Genomic DNA, 22,201 nt, shown 5'->3' on the forward strand with positions numbered 1-22,201 from the left:
TATATCAAAAACTATACCAGACTAAATCATTTGCGCTACTGGTGTTTTATGGGTATATAGTTTTACATTTTAGCCATAACTAGAGAAATACGGCAAATTAGCATAATATTTTGAAACATTCTTGAACCCTATGAAGGAATTTTTTCAGCAAATCGAATTTTTAAAGATTATTGGGTTTTTAGGCGGCCGATCCCTTAAAGTTTTAAAAGCACAGTGTTTCATTTTGACCACCAGTGATTAGAGAAATTAATGTTTTAAGTGATATATCTGTTTGTTTGAGACTTATCTAGGCGAAATAGAATAAAAGGAAACCGTTATTGTTTGTTAATAATTTTCCACTAGTCTGTTTACAGCTTATTAGTTGTTATCACCCTTGATTAAGTTAGATTGATTTTCTCAATAATAGTTTTATGGGATATATAGAGTATCAGTCTTATATTTTTGTTATGAGGTTTAGTGTCTATATAGGTAACTTTTGGGTCTTATTACTATATTTGTGTAATAACCAGGTGTTTGATCATATGACAATATATATATATATATATATATATATATATATATATATATATATATATATATATATATATATATATATATATATATATATATATATATATATACATATATACATACACATATATACATATATATATATATATATATATATATATATATATATATATATATATATATATATATATATATATATATATACACACACATATATTCATATACACGAGAGAATGAAATGAACTGGCACTGACTGGAGGGACACCTCCATTCACAAGTCAACAGCCATGGGTGCTATTTGACTGTTGGCCATAAGAAGTAGCCAGGGTTACTTTGAAAACACAAACAATCAACAGTGTCGCTTACTTGACTAGAAGATACAAGTTGAATGGTGAGAGCATAGAATGTAGATCATTTTCGGAATGATGGAATATAACTTCAATTATTACTCTTCAGTTATTACTCCTGAGGAATGGGACAAGGGAACAGAATACTGTCATGTCCTATTCAGCATGGTAACCTTGAGATCAAGCTTAGCGGGAAAAAATCCAGCCCAAACAGGAACTTTTGCCATTCAAGGGAGTAACGACTACGCCATAGCAGCAAATTCTGACCACTGCGCTTTCCTGCCAGTCTGCCCGCCCCCCCCGAACAGACAACCCATCAGTGTGGTGAACCATCCACTCCAGCATCTGCAAATGCCATCATGCAAAGCAAGAGCAAAGCAGCAAAGGGATGGAACCCCTGCAGCTCTGCTATAACAAAAGCACTGCCAAGTAACCTCCCAAATATTCTTGGAAACTTTCAGGGAAGCCACTTGTCAGACATGCCTTGAATGTCGACCTGTAAATGAGGTGTCCTGTGGCTGGAAGGACTCCCATGAACAATCCTGAAGAGCGTTCTAACCCTCCTTTGATGCATCTGAAAACCAGTGTATTTCAGGAGGAGAGAAAGCTCATACAGCTCCTCCATAAAAGAATTCCTGTCATCCCATCGCTTTACTAGTACTTCTATGACTTGCATCCTAAAAGGGAGACTGTGAGGAGTTGAACATGGTGCCTCAGCATCATTGACGAGAGAGAGAGAGCAGGACTCTAATCCCGTGAGATGACAAGTGGCCAAGTAAACCCTCCAAAACAAAACTGATCGTTCCTCCAAGGACAAAGATCGGGTCTAATACTGCCCAGAGTTTGCTATGGTTATGAGCACACCCAGGTACTTGTCTGATAATTGACCATGCAATCCAACTTCCATCCTTTTGCTTTATCTTAGAAGGAGTAAGAAGAGTCCTTCCTGGGGCAGACAACATTCAGGTAGGTACCTAGTAACCAACTGTAGAGCTGTCTTCAATTCAAAGAGAAGTTTTGGAGTTGATGGCCCTTAGCAGACAAGAATAGGAAAAACTTGAAAAGTTCTGGCAGACAGGCACTGACAAGTATGTTCTTCAGAACTGTCTAACACACACCTGGTCTGCAGACCTTGGCAGAGCAAGTGAGATGAGCAGAGCCATCCAGCATCAACCCAAGGGCATAAATATAAGAAAAATTTTTTTCGGGTTTTATAAAGGTTTATAAAGGTGAGGAATGAGTGGCTGGCGAGAGGGGAGAGAGCATGGCGGTTTGGTTGAGAGGTTGTGGGACGTTCCAGTCTGTTGTTTCAAGGGTTGTTCTCTTAGGGTTGTAAGTTTACTTTGGAATTAGTGCCCTGTACTGAAGTCTAATATGGTGAGTTTTTGATCATACATTTTTCATGTTATTTTAAACTACATGCACGTTAGCACACATGCTTAGTGTGAGTAAAAAATGAATTTGTATTTTTTTGTACTCTCGTGCACACTGTTCGTAAATTAATATTTTTGTGACTAGAGTAGATCTCTCCCCCTTGATATGGGACCACCTTTACGTGGTGAGGGGGCTCTTGAACCCCAGGAATTTGTTCTCTGGTTTTGAGTCCAAGAGTCTCATTATTATATATTTCTTTGGACTAGTTTTGTGGAATTTTCCACTTTTTGTAAAATTTATAGGATCTGATAAATAGGAACAGATATCATAGGTGGGAACTGTGGTAGAACCATCACCTGCCCGATAGTGTTCGGACCTGAGAGATATCAGATTGATAGCTCAAGGGCGGAACTATTCTTTAGGGCTGGACCACGGATGCCAGGGGGTCTGGTTCTAGGGACAGGACTCTCGACATTCTATCCAGTAGAGTGGGGATGATTGTATTCTTGGAACACTCTCAGTTCTAGGAAGTGGGTTTGGCTTAAACTTGGGCCACTCTAATCATGTTTTGCCATCTCCTGTGGGGTAGGGTAGGGACGTTGACATTCTGGAGTCAGTTCTCACTTGTGCCTTGATGGAAGAATAAACTCCATGAAAGAGTGACATCTTTTTAAGGTTTTCAGGTTAAATTTTTGTTCTCCCTCTAAAATCTTTATGATAAGTGAGAATAAAGATTCGAGTACCCCTGGTCCCTTTGATGGTGACTCGGCACAGTTGAAGACCACTGGAACCTCTTTTGTCAAACTTTTGGAAAAATCTAAAAAGAACCATATGTAATTACACTGGAACCCTTTGCTCCAGTACAAAACAAACCCAAAAGAAGTAAATGTTGTCTTGACCCAACCTTGACTCACTTCGACTCCCTCTTTAGGAGTAGAAGTTGGTCAAGGTTTCTAAGCTTAGAAACAGAACAGAAAATTTCATCCCTAAAATTAGAAAATTCCTTATTCAACAGATATTCGATGGCAGAAATGTCGTTCAGACAGATAAGAGAAAATACATAGCTTATAGAAACCACAGCAAAGAGTCAGTCCAAGGACTATATGTCTATAACAATAGATATGAATGTAAAAATGAAAAAACGTGACATTATGAATAGCGTTCATGGTACTGTTGTGCTTCCTGAGAACAGTGACGAACTAATCGAAATCCGTATCCTTTTGGACTCTCTTAAAAAAAGATATCCCAGAGTCCAAGATTGTGAAGTAGCTAATATACCGAGTAAGCAAAGAAATAAGAAAATGTTAAAAATTGCAAAAATAAAATTTGAAGGTCAAGATCTACCTCAAAAAATAAAAATATTAGGCCAAAACAGAGAAATAAGACCATATATCCCAAAACCACTAGTGTCAAAATTGTAGTAAATTTGGGCATGCACAGAAGTATTGTAGAAATGAACCTGTGTGCGCGTATTGTGGATCTGAAGAACAAGGCACACAATGGAAATGCAGTGAGCCAAAGTGTATAAACTGCGGGCAACACCATCGTGCAAGAATGTATAGTATGTACTATATTTACAATACAGAATTAAACATCTTACAAAACAGAACTGGGATGTCTGTTAAAGAAACTAAATTAGAATTAAAAGTGAGAGAAATTCAAGATCCGTCTAAGAAACATACATATTCAAGAACCAAAAATGAAACAAAAACGCATATAGATAGAAGCAACAGAGCACAAAAAAGGAAATCTCAAGAAGAAATTAGTTCTTTAGAAATAAAAAATAAATTGGTAAAGAATAAAGAAACAGGTCCAGATGAGATGGATAATATTTTATCCAATTCATTTGAAATACTAATGCAAATAGGAACACAGGAGGATGCTACTACGGAAGTAACAGAGGAGGGTTGTGATGGACTGGAAATTAAAGATAAAAAAAGGCCTCTGGAGAGAACACCACCCAAAACGAAGAAACCAACTATAATTAGAGAAACATCAGTTAAACCAAAGGTAAAGGATATGAAAAAAGAACAAAAACAAACTAAGAATATACCTTGATCTTCTAAAATAATAGTTAAGACCCATGAAGGCAGATATCCAAAACACTGAAGAAATGAAAGAGAACCATACCACAGGTAATATCGATTATGTCAAGGGAGAAGAGATTACTCCATCTCCAGTAATTGGTACAAGAACAAATGAAAAAAGAAATATACATGATAATATATGTGGATGTAATGATTGTTTCTCTGAATTTTGCAGTAATAACAAAAACTTAACAAAAGATGGTTTAACAAACATTATAACAAATTTTATGAAATATAGAAAAAAAACCACTGATTTAAGCACCCATGAAAAAGATTGTATATGCATTGAGTAAATTATTGGAAAAAATCCAAGTTGATAATACAAAAATAAGCAAAACTCTACTGCTGCAACATAATATTTCAGTAGCTATTATACAATGTAACGTAAACGGTCTACAGACCAGATTACACCTAGGAGAAATACTCACGACTACTAAAAGACTATGAACCAATGATGATATGTTTACAACATGTCAACAAAACAATATCAACAATAGGTAAATATACTTGGTATCTACATCTAGAGAGGAGGAAGGAAATTTAGGTACTGCTGTATATGTACATAACAAAGTATGTTATGACAAAATACCTGTAAACTTCACTGACATGCAAATATCAGGTATTAAAATACAAATAAATGATGATAATTATGTAATTTATAATTTATACAACCAACCTAATAAAAATTACGACTGATAAAATTAAATATTTACTTGACTATACTAAGGAACCAAATTAATACTAGGTGATTATAATGCTCACAACCTAATATGGGACTGTAATTGTACAAACTAAAATAGAGCAGGACGTAAAATAAATGAATTCATGGATTCAAACGTGCTGTATAAATGATGGCGAAATCAGCACATATTTTTCAAAAACGCATGGAACATAAAACACCAAATTGGAAGGCAATTAGATGATTTGAATAGAAAGTTCAATAAAATACATAAAACATTACCGATATTTGAGGAAAATTTACAAAAAAATAACCACATTATTATTAGAAGTTGATGCATTAAAACCTATATATAAAAAAATCTGCAAAATTTAAAACAGTAATTCAAGGAAGAATCATTTCATGGAGGAAATATTTATCAGATCTCTCTAATAATACTCCCATACAAAAAATATGAGAAAAATTCAGGAAAATAAATGATACCCATGTTAAACCACCTAGACATGCCATACTAAAAGACAGGAAAGGAATACTTGATCCAAAAGAAAAAAGGAATGTAACAGGAGAATACTTAACAAAAGTAGGTAGTTATAGAATTTAGGCGAACACGTCCACACAAAGAAAAATAGCATAGAATTAATAATAAATTTGGAAACCATAGAAGATTAATATAATAGAAAATTTAATGGAAGAGTTGGAATTTGCTCTGTTGAACAGCAATAAACCTGCCCTTGGAGGTGACTTTATTTGTTTTGAAGTCCTCTGCCATTTAGCACCTTTGGCAGAGACATACTTATTAGAGTTTTATAATCACTTATGGCTTCGAAATTTATTTCCAGATGAATGGCGTAAAGCTATAATTGTTCCTATCCCTAAACCTGGATAGGATCCCAGTAATGTAAACAATTGCAGACCAATTTCTTTAACAAGTTGTTTATGCAAATTATTAGAGAAAATGGTAAATGCTCGACTAACATGGCACATTCGAGAAAATAAAATTTTGACTCCCACTCAGTTCGGGTCACAATGTAACATCTACATTGGATTCTCTAACTTAGAAGACCACATACGAAGAGCATTTGAACAAAAACAAATTGCTATAGCTGTCTTTTTTGACATTGAAAAGGCATATGAGAAGACCACATACGAAGAGCATTTGAACAAAAACAAATTGCTATAGCTGTCTTTTTTGACATTGAAAAGGCATATGATACTACATGGAGACATGCAATATTAAAAACATTGCATAAAAACAGCATCTGTGGAGATTTACCTAGGTTTATATAAAACTTTTTGACAAAACGCACTTTTCAAGTGAGAATTGATGATGTATTGTCAAGTACATTTCCACTTGAAAATGGTGTTCCACAAGGAAGCGTCCTTCGTGGCACACTGTTCACTTTAGGAGTGAATGACATCAGTAATAATCTACCTATTGGAATTAAAAGTAACTTGTATATGGATGATTTTGCCATATTATTCAGCATTTCGCTTAAAACATTCAGAGCGAATCATTAATAAAACTATAATAAAAATAGATGAATGGGTCTCATCTGTAGGCTTTAAATTATCCATACAAAGGACTCAAGCAGTAATATTTTATAAAAAATAAAGTGGAAAAAAGGTGAAGAAATAAAATTGAAAATCGGAAACCATAGTATAACCAATTAGCCAAAGAGAATCTAATTAAAAAAAAAAAAAAAACTATCAAACACTACTTGGGGAGCTGATAGACATACCCTTAATTTACTGTATAAAGCAAGTGTTGTCTGTCATTGACTGTGGAAGCGAAATATATGGCTCGGCATCAGACACAACGCTGAAAACGTTAGACCCAGTTCACAACGAAGGCCTTAGAATATGTTCAGGAGCCTATAGATCATCACCAACCTCATCTTTACAGGGTAAATGTGGTGAACTTCCACTCTTCCTCCATAGAGAGTTTAAAACAATGAAGAGTACCATTCTCTAACCAAAAAATTATTTGAATTACGAGATGTATTTATTTATAAACAATCACTCGCCACCTTTCCATCTTAGAGCTAGAAGACTTCTAGTCGTTGAATATAAACGTGCAATTGCCTTCAATAGTAAAATTACCTCCTCCTTGGACTATGAATAAAATAAGAATTTGTCCACACTTAAAATATTTATGAAAAACTTACTCATATACTCCAGAACACCACAGACAACATACAATAGAGCATGTAGGCCGAAAAGGTCGGATCTAAATCAGAGTATGGAGTAGGATGTGCTGCAGTATCCCAAAACAAAATTTATCAATTTATCAATTCCCTCTGCCTGATAATGCCTCGGTATTTACAGCTGAGTTAAGCACAATAGCATCAGCCATAAAAATATTTAAAAAAAAACCCTTGTAATCATTTTGTCATTTTTAGCAACTCTAGAAGTGCCATCGAAGCCATTTAGAGTTACAAACCAAAAAATAACATTGTACAAGAAATAAAGTTATTACTCCATAAGTTATATAATAATGAGAAAAATATAGACATGTTGGATCCCTGCCCATGTATGGGCCAAAGGAAATGAAGAGGCTGACAAAGCAGCTAAAGAAGCATCCCATATGATTATGATCTAATGTAAATATCCCAATTAACGATTATATAACGCATATAAAAGTAGCCATTATAAACAAAAGGCTAAATAAATGTAATGAAGAACCTGAAAACGATAAGCTGAAACAAATACAAGCTGGAGTTAAAAAATGGAGCTCATCATACCAAAGGGAGAGACATGCGCAAGTAATTCTAACACGCCTCCAAATAGGTCATACTCGTCTGACACAGGGACACTTAATGAGCAGTCTACATGAACCAGCTCCCAATTGCTCAAAATGCAAAGGGATTATACCAGTTAAACATGTTATATGAATGCCCAAAATATAACCAACATCGGTTATCAACACTTGGAATTGGATTGATTGGTGAAGTTTTATCTGAGTCTGCAACATTTTCAGTTAACTCAATTTTAATATTCATGAGGAAATGTAAATTCATTGATTAAGTATAAAAATCAATTTATGAAAATACAAAACCCCACTGAGTAACTAATGTATAATAAAAATCTGAATTTTATCATTACTCAGTTTTATTTATTTTTTTTAATTGTACAGATGAAATGAATAAATGTATTTAATGTGTGCATGTGTTCTAGTGTGAAAGTATACGCCTTTTTGCATATTTTTAAAATTTCATTCATTCATTCATTTAGTCCGTGTTTAGCCTGTGCCTTAGACCTGGTACTCCATTTCATTTTAATCCTTCGGGCCAGCCTTATGAGAGCTGTTAATCAGCTCAGTGGTCTGGTTAAACTATTTTAATAAGCGTAGAGTAGATCTCTCTCTCTCTCTCTCTCTCTCTCTCTCTCTCTCTCTCTCTCTCTCTCTCTCTCTCTCTCTCTGATAGAGAATATACATCCCAAAAACACAAACAAATTTTGCCCCAGATATAGTGTTGGTGTCCATTTGAACATTATTTAATTTTATATTGCATGAGACAGAAAAAATTACAATTCCCTAGATTTTAATACTTGTTGGCAGTACACTACATTTCTTAGGATGTCACCGATATATTTTTCACAGCTCCAGATTCATCTATATACTGTATGTAGCAAAACCAGGATAAAAACAGATGATTACATAAGTCGTACACAAGTACCATAAATGAAGTGCAAAGATTCATTCCACCCAAAGAATAGGACTTGTGATAGCCAGTCGATTTACAACTTACCGTCTGAACCAGGGAAGAAGTGATGACGGTCAACTCATGTATTTGTCCATAGCTATTTATTTTTTTACCAGTTTTTAATCCCATGTATAAAGTTTTGCACCGTTTCCGTCATGCTATACTAAATACAAGGTTATACAAAATCATTGACTGCCTCTGTGTGGTTTGCACCAATCCATTCAAATATTTTAAGTTTTGGGGAGCGTGGGCCTCTGATATTGTAAGAGCCCGACGCCATCTCTTCCAAACACATGCGTGTGTTCGTGTGTGCGTCATCCATCGGAGTTGGACAAGATAGAACAGGAGCATCTCGTTTTCTTTCTCTGACCGAACGCGACTTCAACCATACAATATTTCCGTCTGTTTCTCCCTAACCATTGTTGTCTTGATGTATGTACAGTTACCATTACTTGCACTGCCATGCAAGCATTCTAATCATGTACTCATAATGTTCCAACGAATCTTCTATATCAAACTGTGTACATGTTTCTGTGTGTGAAGATGCCAAACATCTTGCCATTTCACATATATTATGCTACTGCGTTGTATTAATTAATCTGTCTCGAATCTCATGCAATTGGCCATGTGTAGAATTCCCTGACCTTTCCATTGATGTATGTTTTAACACTGCACGTTTATTATGTCTATCAATATCGCCATCTGTTTGTCTGAATCTTTTACCTCTGTTTTCACCTGTCTGTGTGTAGATGCTACTTTACCACTCGCACACGTCAATAACATCTCCGCAGATTCTGTACATTTAGAGGCAGTAAGGAACTACCAATAAACCAGTAAACAGTATGTCACTCAATCTCCTGTCCTTACAATATAAACCGTTTAAGTAAGTTCCTGCCCTGGAGAAACCCCCGGCCTGCTGGGCCTAGGGAGGTGCATACCCTTCTCCCACTCTACATACTTAAACCCTGACTATGTAACATGCATACATGCATTTAAGGTCGCCCACTGGAGAAACATTCCTGTAATCCGCCTATGGAGTTAATGGAATTATGGCATACTTTCATTACATCGCATGTTCACGCATAGTCTATGCACCCATGAAAAAAGTGATGTTCCAACACTGGGGAGGAGTAGTTCAGTAACTAAATTGTTTATAAGCCATTACCACAGTGGTCAATGTTGAAAAGTTGCCAATATATTCCACACTGGATAACAGAATAGTTTTTCTGGTGTATTTCCATGCGTTTTCAACGAATCTGATGGAGATGTCATCGGAAACCCATAGTTTTGTAGCTGAGGGGTTTTGAACCACAACTCCAAAAATTTTGGACTTCTGACAAAAAATCTCCATCAAATTCTTTGAAATAGCATGAGAATACACCAGAATAACTATTTCGTTATCCAGTGTGGATGTAAAACTCTTAACTCATGAAATCATGAACCATGGCTGTGTGTAACGACACTTGAACAACGTTTACATTTTGGGTAACAACACGACTCATCAGTTACTGACGAGTCGTGTTGTTACCCAGAATGTAAACATTGTTCAAGTGTCATTACACACAGCCATGGTTCATGATTTCGTGAGTTAAGAGTGTAACTGATGAGTCGTGTTGTTACCCAGAATGTAAACATTGTTCAAGTGTCGTTACACACAGCCATGGTTCATGATTTCGTGAGTTAAGAGTTTTACACCCACACTGGATAGTACGTCACTGTTTTAGTTCACATTTTGCTCAAGGCTTTCTAACATAGTGGTGTTTTCAGGTTACAATTTTGCCATACTAGCTGTGGAGGTGGGGGGGGATGTCTTGCCTTATAAGTCGTAATTTGATGAAGAGCTCTTTAAAAATGGGTAAAATTTTATAAGTTGCTGATATAAAATAATGCCATGTACACTCGGCAAGGAAAGTTAGGATAGTTTTTTTTTTAATCTTCAGACATAAGTTGTTCAATAATGCGATATCTGGCAACTTTAAAAGGGGAAGGAGCTTCAGTCTTATTGCGTTTGTGTTTTGCTTGACCTCCTATAACTTTCAATCATATTCTACGGTTATGAAATCGTTGATACTCAAATGCAGTAGTAAGCCTTACAGTGCTCGTTCAAGTTGTAATTTGCAGCGACAGCGCTGAGCAAAATAAACATTTTTCAAGTAACCTAACGAGTAACCTTTCACAAATGAATTTATGACACCACAATGAACAGAATGCTTGCATAATCGGGAACGCGATCTTCCATAATGATATCAAGAGTTGAATTTGAGCAATGTCCAATGAAAAACGTGGGGAACAGTAAAGGAACGAATGCAATGTTATGAAGAGAGAGAGAGAGAATTGCTGTTGTGTAAGCATAGGCCTATATGTAGAGCTATTCATTTCATTATTTTTTCTTTTTTTTTCTATATTTTAGAGTATGTTTGAGCGTTACTATATTTGTATAGTATGTTTTAGCTTTAATAGAGCTACTCATTTCATTACTTTTTCTTTTAGAAAGAGTTACTATATTTGTATAGTATGTTTTAGCAATGGAGAGAGAAAGAGAGACTATGGCAACGTCACGAAACATTCAGTTACTTGTGTTTTCCAGCCGAAGTTATGGCGGTGCTCCTCACATTTAAATAGATTTGGTCAACCTACCCCAGCTGTCACAACATTTACTGCCATTAATTCCAGCTGACTTTTAACACCGTGAAATACAAATATGAATGTGTAAAAATTAAAGAAATTATCATTACCTCGTATGATGATGCAATAATAAGCCTGTTCATAACGGAATACGAGTAAATATTGCCGTTCTGATAAACAGTACTACACCAAGACAGCCACACACTATCTTTTAGATCTCTATGAACAAAGTCATCTGAGAAATTCTGATTACTTCGGACATGCATGGTGTTTTTAAGTATCTGAACGTTTTTGTTTTGCAGATTTAACATATATGATATAATTTGCATTGTATTTTCATATTCTAGAGTAAATTTACCGAGATTATGTGTTTTCTGTAAGAAAAAATTAAAACTCGATGAACGAAATCTAATGAAAACTGTATCCTCACTTTCCTTGCCGAGTGTAGTGTACCATAGCAGTGTGTACCATTTATAATTTTGCCGTATTAGCCATGGAGGTGGAAGGTGGTATTGTCTTACCTTGTAAGTCATAATTTGATGAAGAGCTCATTTTAAATGGGTAAAATTTTGTAAGTTGCCAGTATAAAATAAAGCCACATAACATATGGGTGTTTACTGGTTACAATTTTGCCGTATTAGCCATGGGGGGGGGGTTATGTCTTACCTTATAAGTCGTAATTTGATGAGCACTTTTTAAAAATGAGTAAAATTTTATAAGTTGCCGATATAAGATAATGCCACGCAACATAGGGTTGTTTACTGGTTACAATTTTGCCTTATTTGCTATGGAGGGTTGGAGGCCGGTACTGTCTCGCCTTATAAGTTGTAATTTGATGAAGAGCTCTTTTAAAAAATGTAGGTTACAATTTCAAAACTCCATGAGACTGCAAATACTCAATAACATGTTCACTTTTTGAATGGAGATTTCGAATGAATAGCCATTGATCATAATGAAAACCATTACAAGCTGCCTCTACAACAGCCATACTTTAGACTAACGTTGATCTAAAAATTCAAATGAAAGCGCGATACAGGCCTAACGACATGTTTTAGATAAGTATAATTGGCTAAGAAAGTCATAATTGGCTAAGAAAGTCATGCGATATATTTCCAATAGTATCTAGTCATCAGAAATCATTCAGATTCACTGAGGGAATTCGATAATCTGGGAGGGACTTCCAAAAAGACGCCTACGGGAAACAATCACATTCATTGGATAATTTGAATGCGTGGGCGGAACTTCAGCCACACTGTCTGCAACGAACACATACAAACAGACGCACAGGAGCGTTTTCAGGCGGGGTTAGGATGAAGTTGAGACTTAGAAAAGTTTCAGATTTTTACGAGTGAAAATTCAGGTTTTTGAATAAATTCATTATGCAAGTAAATTTTGGTTTGCGACTAGTGGTACTGGGATTCAAAATGTTAGTTTGGAGGAGCTCTACACAACTGTGTAGGTTATATAGCTGTTTCGTATAATGGTCACTTATAAGCCATTACCACAGAGCTTATACGTTTGTTTCTGGTGCCGAGATGATCATTGTCATGAAACTAACAAAATACAGATTTATGGTAAATAAACTTATTGCTAGAGACGTATATCAGTTATGTAACCAGTGATTAGATGCACAGCAAAAGAAAATGTATACACTAAATGAAGTGGGTAGTATCAGGGTTTGAGGCGAGGGCAGCAGCAGCAACAACTAGTACATAACTTACCGTTGAATTACTGGTTTGCATGCAATAACAAGACCTTACCTTTATACAAAAGCAAGTAAGAGTCTTCACTTGCAGTAAATTGAAAGAATTTGTTTCTCTTGAGTGCTGTCGCCTTCAGTATATTTTGGCTTCTTGCTCCCAGGCTGGTGGATGTGGTTGTTATCGAGCGGGACAGACGACGTAGTATTTATAATGTCTGGGGATGGGCACAGGCGAACTAGTGACGTAACAAATGTTCCAGACACTGATATCCAGTTTTATTTCATTTAAGCCTTTTTGAGAAACAGCAGTCACAACTACAGAATTCATCATCGTATGTAAAACCTAATATAAATTTTAAGGAAAAAGTCTTTTACCAAAGGCCACATTTGAATTGAAATAATTTAGTGTCTTGTGCAACCGGCACCTTGCTGCTTAGTCTGTCGACTGCAGCAGCAAGTGGATGACACGTCACATACGGAGCTCATGTTTGAGTCATGGTGTAACCAATAAAATAATGCGCAACTACAGAATTCATCATCGTATGTAAAACCTAATATAAATTTTAAGGAAAAAGTCTTTTACCAAAGGCCACGTTTGAATTGAAATAATTTAGTGTCTTGTGCAACCGGCACCTTGCTGCTTAGTCTGTCGACTGCAGCTGCCAGCAAGTGATGACACGTTGCATACGGAGCTCTCGTTTGAGTCATGGTGTAACCAATAAAATAATGCGCATTTCTTTTGTGGACCTCGCCTCTCATTCTTTCCTACTGATATTCATACACATATTTACTCTTACAGAAGTGTGAATTTTAAAACTATGCAACCTGTGTGTTAGTAAGTTATTTCATAATGCTTTATGTTTCTTCTCTCTCCCTAAGGTAATGTTCTAAAATGAATCGAATAAGCCTTGCACTTTGAAGTTGCTAAGTAGCCTACATATACAGTACATGCATGGGATCTTTGTTAGATAGTAACCCTCAAGGGTTTTCAGGGGTCTTTATGTAGGACTAATATTTCTTGGGGTCATTATGATATTCTTTGGGGTTGTTATCTTTATGATATTGACAGTCTTTTGTTTATGTTTTTACGGTAATCCCCAACGGCTTTGTACTAAGCATGCCACAAGGGTGGAAACATACCGGGTAAAACCAATGGGAAGATCCCATACATTATATATATACTGTATATATATATATATATATATATATATATATATATATATATATATATATATATATATATATATATATATAGCTTAATGATAAATAATATTGCCAAGACCAGGAAGAACATTCTTTATTGTACAAGCTTTCGAGGTATAAAACTTCATCATCAGGCTGAAAAAACCGACAAGGATGAGAATCAATAGAATTACAATAAAATGAATTGTCATAATAAATCTTCAGCAAAAATACTAACGAAATATATAAAATGAACAAGTAAATACAAACTAAAAGGGTGAGATGTAAAATAACGAAAAATTAAAAACACAAACATAAAAATATGAAAATAAAACTAAAGTGAAATGTAAACAAACTACCACTCACAAAGTAAAATATTTAACGACCTAATTGAGTACCTACTATGAAATTACACGATAGCTAGTTGAATACCAGACGAGTTGTTGTACAATTCCGGCTTCATCTTTTAATAGTCAGCGACTCTGAAATTAAAAGGTCCAGTCTATTTGAACAAAAAGACAGTACCCGAAAATCCAGGTCAGTGAAAGGATGGTCCTGTGCTAAACTGTGTTCTCTAATGGCAGAAAAGGGTGGTTTGGAAAGGGGAAACCTAGTTCTAATAGAAAGACCTCTGTGTTCCAAAATTCTGTGTCTGAGCCAGCGGGAACTAGATCCCACGTATCGCAGACCACACTGCGAACAAGTGAACAAGTAAACGACACAGAAATTAAGGTCCACAGGCAGAGTAGGCTTCTCTCTCAAAAGTGATCTTATTGTAAAAGGATTACAGAAAACAAACCGGAAACTGATTTGAGGGAAACAATGCTTAAGTATTTCTTGTAACTTTTTCGGACCATATAGCTACTATGACCAAGGTAAGGCAATTTAATGTACTTTACATCTTTACTAGCAGTACTGTACACCGGTCTGGGACAAAACTTTTCATTTAAAAAATTTTTCAGAACTTTGTAAAATACAAAAATGCGATATGAGTTTTCAGAAAAAGAATTCTGGAGGAAAACCATATCTTGATGAAATAAATTAAAATCACAACAAACATTGTTAGGCTCTATTAATCAAAGTGCGTATTGAGTTCATCTTATACAACTTTGGCGAAAAACTGAGGTAATTCAATCCCAAGCCAGTAAAAGTACTTTTCCTATAAACAGAGGTCTCAAATTTGCCACTATTTTTGTATACCTGTACATCTAAAAATGACAACTTATTATCCTGTTCCGTCTCACAAGTACAAGAAATGTTAGGGTGACGAGAATTAAAATATTCAAAAAACAAATCAACATGTGATAATTCCTTAAATACAAGGAAAGTATCATCTACATACCTACGGTAATACAAAGGTTTGAAAGCACTAGGGCATTCAGACATCCAAATCCTTTCACAATAACCCATGAAGCAATCCGTAAAGCTTCCAAGCTCTGGCACTCTCTCATCTACCCCAGCCCTTACACTCACACTTCTGCTCTCTTTTATAACCCTGTCAAGCTCATAATCTTCTACAATTTCCAAAATTTCTCCCCAAGTCAACCTTTCACTCGTCCATCTTTTCTTCTCCTTCCGCTTCAAGTTCACAAATTCTCTAACTCCATCTGGCACTGTCCCTAACAACTTCCGTACTAACTCCTTACATTCATCTATCCCATCATCCCCAAACTTCTTCCTTGCCAACGTCTCCAGCCTACAAGCATACAGTGACAAGGTTTCCCCAGCTTTCATTCTTGCCTCATCAAATTCATTCTTCCTCTTATACTTAACACTTGCTTTCATATGCCTCGCTTGCTCAACTAGTCTAGCTTTCACCTTGTCATACTCAACATCTCCCACACTCATAATAACCCTATACATATCAAGCAAAAACCCAGTCAAATATTCTCCTGATTCTCGTGCCCACACTCTCTTACTCTCCCCATACTTATCCTGACAAAACCTTTCATACTCCCTAAAGAAATCATGCACATCCCTCCTTCCATACTCATCATACCTTTCACACCGGGGTACCTCCCTCACATACATAGCCTTTCTCACTTCTTTCTCACTTTCGCTACTTTCACTCTGTCCTTTCATACCCTCTTCTGAATACAAAGAGTCCACTTCCGCACTTACATTCATCTTACTCATTACACTCTTCTTCTTCCTCTTTTTATCCACTTTTATCCATTCACCTCCATCCACCTCACTATCACCACTAACTTCACCCTCTCCCTTCTTTCCTGCCTTTCCCACTTCCTTGCCCTTCTTACTAGTTTCCTTTCCTTTTCCCTTCTTCCCTTTTTCTTCCCCTGACTTATCCTTACTTTCCCTCTGTTCCTTCCCTTGCTTTTTATTCCCCTTTTCCTTACCCTGCCTCTCATTCTCTCGTTTCTTACTTCCTATTCCCACATCACTTTCATCACTCACGCTTCCATTCACTTCTTCCTCCTTTTCTTTCTCTCTTGCCCCTTCACACGTTCCAGAGAATCTGCCTCCAACAGCCCCTTCTCCAAAAACACCCTTGAACATACCTTTCACCATTTCTTCCACACTTTTCATCATTCCCTCCAACTTTTTATCCACCCTCTCTTCCATTCTCTCTTCTGACTCTTTCATCTCCCCTTTCATTTCCTCTTTCGCTCCTTTTACCAATGATCCCATCTCTTCCAACTGAAGCCTCAAGTTCTCATTCTCACTCTTTAACCATGCATTCTCCTCTCTTGCCAGCCGCAACTCCTCTCTCAACCTCACCAGTTCCTCTTCCATCCTTTCCTCCAGTCACACTACCAGCCACCAATCTTAATTGCAGCTGCAACACCAGCTGCCCCACGTTGGGCGCCAAATATAATGTGGCGGAATTCAACCCCACAAAACACACAACACTCACCCTGATCTTCGGTTGCTGGAGATGGATAAAGGTCCACGGTCGCCAATCACAGCACGCAAAAACCACAAAACAAAACTGAGGACAGACTTTCATGCAACAATGAACAAAAAAGAAGAGACACATGCACCATCAATATTTGGTACCGGTATCCAGAACAAAATTACTTTCAAACTGCCCGTCCACTTTCAAGGTTGGACCTCAACTACCCAAGACTCTCCCAAAACCGAAATCTACCTAACATTTTCACAGACAGACAGCGCCGTAAACGACTCCAACAACCGAACCACTCACAACTCACAATCTCTCTCTCTCTCTCTCTCTCTCTCTCTCTCTCTCTCTCTCTCTCTCTCTCTCTCTCTCACACACACACACACAAAACGTTGGGAAATGCTAAATACAAACAAATTCATTCATCCCTCTATATGTTTACCTTCCGGTAGTCCACACACATGCGGAACTGCCCATCAGGTTTCTTAACCAGCACAATAGGTGAACTCCAAGGACTTACCGAAGGTCTAATCAAACCATGCCCCAATATATACCTTATCTCCTTCTCGACAATATCCCGCTTTACTGGATTTAATCGATAAGGACTTTGCTTGACTGGGGAAGCACTGCCCACATCAACATCATGCTGGAGCAAGGTCGTTCTACCTGGGGATGCCTGAAATAAATCTGAAAAAGAAGATATAAGTTTCATCATATCATCCCTCTGGGTAACCTCCAGATGCTCCAGAATCTTTGCTAGAGTTTCCAAATTTTGAATATTACCTGTCAGAGCATCTGAAGATACCTGGCAATACAAGTCAGCTGGCTCGTCTGTCGTCGTTTCTAATACCAGAGACACAGGCTCATATACTATAGCTAGAGGATCAAGTCTATGAAATGTGTACGCTTTAAGTCTGTTGATATGAAATATTCGACACTTTCGCTTGGTCCCAGGAGCTTCCACTTCATAATTGACACCAGACAGTTTCCGGAGTACCTTCCAAGGCCCCTTATACCTAGGTTCCAGAAAATTGTCAGTGTCTGTACCCAAAACCAAAACTAGCTCACCAGGCTCAAACGAACGTGCCTTACTTTTCTTATAATTTTCTTTCATTGATGCCTGAGACAACACCAAATTATTCTGGGCAAATTCCCAGGCAGCTGATAATCTACTTCTCAGGTCCTCAGCAAACTCAACCACATTCAGATCTTTCTTACGACCAAACTCTAACAACTCGTGGAAGATTTCCAAAGGGCCACGTACCTTGTGTCCAAAAATCAATTCAAATGGGGCAACACCAGTGGAAGAATTAGGATGATTACATATAGCAAAGAGAGCGAAGGGAAGTCCTTTATCCCAATCCTCTCCTTGCTCATAACAGTACTTTTTTAAAATAAATTTAAGGATTTGGTGGAACCTTTCCACTACACCCTGACTCTCTGGGTGGTAAGGTACACTGGTAATGTGCTGAATGGCCAGTTCAGCACATTTACCTTTAAATACCTTGCTCGTAAAATTCGTACCACAATCTGTTTGAATTTTATGAGGCAACCCATACCTGGAAAAAAAATCCATTAGTTTTTCAAACACCACCTTAGATGTAATTTTTCTCATTGGAAAAGCTTCAGGAAACCTAGATGCTCTATCCATTATAGTCAGAAGATGTGTAAAACCAGATTTAGTTCTAGGCAACAGTCCAACAATATCAACAACCAACTCTGAAAATGGATCCCCAATTGCAGGAATTGGATGCAAAGGGGCTTTAGGAATGGGTTTATTGGGTTTACCCATTACCTGACACGTTTCACAACCTCCAACAAATTTCTTCACTGAGGATTTCAATCCCGGCCACCAAAAATATTTTGCCAATCTACTATGAGTTTTCCATACTCCAAAATGGCCAGCAAAGGAATCCTCATGTGCTAAACTGAGTACATCATTTTGATATTTTGAAGGTACCACTATCTGTTCTACCCGAGAGGTTTGGTTTAAGCCATGATTCACAGGACGACTAACTCTATACAACAAACCTTTCCTCACACAGAACCTTGGTTTTGTTAAATCATCAGTACCTCCTAATTCATAACTAAATTCGGTCTTCTGAGCTTCAATAAAGCTTATACGGTCACAATCAGGTTTGAAAAGCTTATTCACAATACTACTACTACTACTACTACTACTACTACTACTACTAACTACAGACCCGGGTCTCTCTATCTCTACCTCTAAACTACTTAAATTTAAATTATCCTCATTCTGTAAGGCAGCATCAGCCTTTGCAGAAGCTCGAGTAGTAATTGCTATGGGACTTGCAGTTACAGACACTATTGGGAATAACTCATAACCTCTCATGTCCAACATATCATTTCCCAATATGCCTTCAATACCAGGGATGGGGAGCTTTTCCACCACCGCCAATTCCGTTACCCTTTGATACCTCGGGAAGATTGCCTCTACCTTCACCAAAGGAGCAGAAACCACTGTATCAGGGAACCCACCCAGGACCACATAATTTCCAGAATACTCACCAACATCCTTCACAACCCTTGACAGTACCAATGATTGAGCAGACCCAGTGTCCCTTAAGAATTTTACTTCCAAAACTTTATCACCTATTACCAATCTTCCAGGCCAAATATACTTGTCATACAGTCACAAAGAAAAGCTAGTAGGTGACCGATTTGTTTCACCTCCACCAACACTATTCCTAAATCTTTCTTCAGTTCCTGGGGGCCTTCACCTCCAGGATTAATAGTAGTGGGGGCATTAGCTATCAGAGATATGGGGACATCATTATTGGTTCCACCTCCATTCTGTTGGAGATACCCTCTCCGAGCAGGACACCGAGCTTGAAAGTGCCCTTGTTCATGGCACCAAAAACAAGTTTGCCTGCCTCTTTCAGCATTATTATATCTTTGATTACTCTGGGAAAAGACCCGTGTGTTCCTTCCACTCGGGTTTTTCCCCTGGCTAGCTTCAACCTTAGTTCTAAAGGGGTTATTAGCTCTCCATTGATTATTATTTGGCCTGACAGGTGGGGATTTGATGGTCAATGAGCCAAAACTACTACTCCCTACTCTATGTGTCAAGACAAACTCATCAGCAGTCTGAGCTGCTTGACTCAAACTGTAAGCCTTAACTTCCTCCAGGTGAACTCTGAGCTCTTTACTGCAAGATTTTTTAAATTCCTCAAGGAGCATCAGCTCCCTCAAGGAGGAGAAGGAGACCACCTGGCGACTCTTTACCCAGTCGTCAAATTGCTCCTCCTTGAGACGGGCATACTCCACATATGACATATTAGCAGGCATAACAGAGTTCCGAAACTTCAGGCGATAAGCCTCAGGGACCAAATCATAGGCCCTGAGGATCAACGCCTTAACCTTACCATAATCTCTGGCCGTACTCTCTTCCAATGAATTATACTGACGAATAGCCTTACCCACCAACGTGCATTGTATTAACACTGTCCACATCTCAGTGGGCCAAGATAACCTATTTGCTACCTGCTCAAAGGCCTTGAAGAATTCCGGCACACTTCCTTCATCAAACACAGGCACTAATTTTAAGGCCGCACCCAGGTTAAACCTATCTGGGGGAGGACCAGCAGGAGTACTATTGAAATCAGGGTTACCTTGCAACCTAGCCAACTCTATGTTTAGTTGAGCCATTTCCCACTCATGGCGCCTCAGCTTCTCATTCTCCTCGAATTGTATTTTCATTAATTCTATCTTCTTACAAATCAGCCTCAGTTCCACATTTTATGGATTCACTACAGGCTGTACTGGCTCTACACCTACAGGCTCTGCCTCTACAAAGGGATTAGTAGAGACTCTAGTTTTACCTGTCAAGTTAGCTGGTCCGGTATATAAAACACCAGTATGAGGAGGGTCCTCAAATAGAGACAGGCCAGGATTAATACTAACCTCCATATCATAATTCTCATCTCCAGAACTGTCACTCCTAGGTACACTATCCAAATCCCTAGCCAAATTCTCACCCTCTGCCGTGCCCTGAGCTACCATTGCTTTCACAGCCGTCAATAACTGAGCATTGGTATCCGTGCTTCTAAAAGAAATATCTAACCAACGAGCACAACTCCTTAAATGCTCTTTACTCAATACAGCAAGATATTTAATGCAGTCAGCTGAGCCCAAAAACTCTACCGGGTCAAAAACAAATTTTTCCATTATGCAAAAGCTACCAACAGAGGGGGAAGTCAGACAAACAAAACCAAATTAAGTATTGTAAACTCCTCCAGAGTTGCTCCACAAACTCCAACACTGTGCACACCCGCGTACAATCCTGTCACGGTTGCCACTTTGTTACGACCTCTTCAGCCGTAACTTAGGTTCTTTAAACTTTAGTCTAATCAGGAATCGTAGGCGGTAAAAATATACACAGAGCAAGAGGAATGTGAAGACAAACACCAGAGAAAAATTAACAATATTTAATACAAAAGCAAACTTACACTAAATCAGCCTTGTAAGACATCTTAACATTAAATGTACCAAAAAAAAAAAAAAAAAAGCACATGGTAAATATATAAAAATGCTAGGAGCCAATAACATTCTCACAAGGTTTCCTATTACTAAAAAGCTAACCCTAACATAGTAAGAATATATGACAGACTTAAATTACAACAGCACGGGCCCAATAATTAACAACTAACCTATACCTATTAGAAGGAAGGAAGATCAAAGAAAAGTAAAGTAAGAAAAACCTTAAGCCTCCTACCTAACCGTGGTAACTAAGTTTATAAACTAACTCCAACACCTTCACACGGGAAACAAATATCCAAATCGCCACAACTCATCACAATGTATACATATATATATATAATAGATATAGCTGGTCCTTAACTAATACAAAATTCTTACACTACAGTGAAGAAGACAAGTGTTCAAGATGGTAGTAGACAGGAGTTCCTGGAGGACACTTCAACCTCCTAACAGCTAACAGGGGAGCTTCACAAATTGTCCAGGTACACACTGGGGTAGAGTTCGATCCCGAAGGATAACAGGATAACACCTCTTACCTGGCAATTTCCTCCCTACAGATCACCTTAACGAGCCCATAGCTCTCTTGCGCATGCAGCTGGAGACAGACGGAAAAGGAGAGTGGTTTCCT

The 22,201-nt window shown here is 37.5% G+C and overlaps 3 protein-coding genes across 4 annotated transcripts in view; 1 reads left to right on the forward strand and 2 right to left on the reverse strand.

Annotated features, from left to right (window-relative positions):
• LOC136833468 (interferon alpha-inducible protein 27-like protein 2A) overlaps positions 1–13,625 on the reverse strand; it is a 39,737-nt gene extending 26,112 nt beyond the window's left edge. Inside the window, exon 1 of the mRNA XM_067095664.1 lies at positions 13,087–13,625. The gene's annotated coding sequence lies outside the window, so the exon portion shown is untranslated. The remainder of the gene's footprint in view (positions 1–13,086) is intronic.
• LOC136833472 (LETM1 domain-containing protein 1) overlaps positions 1–22,201 on the forward strand; it is a 414,955-nt gene that overhangs the window by 70,525 nt on the left and 322,229 nt on the right. The window lies entirely within an intron of this gene.
• LOC136833082 (uncharacterized) lies at positions 1,266–20,742 on the reverse strand. The gene is made up of 4 exons (XM_067094727.1): positions 19,775–20,742; positions 17,628–19,655; positions 15,919–16,065; positions 1,266–1,431 (listed from the first exon to the last, which is right to left on the reverse strand). Exons 1-4 carry the CDS (start codon positions 20,740–20,742, stop codon positions 1,266–1,268), a joined length of 3,309 nt encoding a protein of 1,102 aa, XP_066950828.1.

Source organism: Macrobrachium rosenbergii, chromosome 51 (assembly GCF_040412425.1).
Source record: "Macrobrachium rosenbergii isolate ZJJX-2024 chromosome 51, ASM4041242v1, whole genome shotgun sequence".
Classification (NCBI taxonomy): Eukaryota; Metazoa; Arthropoda; class Malacostraca; order Decapoda; family Palaemonidae; genus Macrobrachium; species Macrobrachium rosenbergii.

What these genes read in the sequence shown, in the direction of transcription:
- LOC136833082 (XM_067094727.1), bottom strand. Translation starts at nt 20,742, where the DNA reads ATGGCTCAACTAAACATAGAGTTGGCTAGGTTGCAAGGTAACCCTGAT. An exon ending in ATTGTCGAGAAGGAGATAAG is followed by an intron (nt 16,066 to 17,627) that starts GTATATATTGGG and finishes TGATATGTATAG; the next exon opens with GGTTATTATGAGTGTGGGAG. An exon ending in GCTGGGGAAACCTTGTCACT is followed by an intron (nt 1,432 to 15,918) that starts GTATGCTTGTAG and finishes ACTGGTTTTCAG; the next exon opens with ATGCATCAAAGGAGGGTTAG.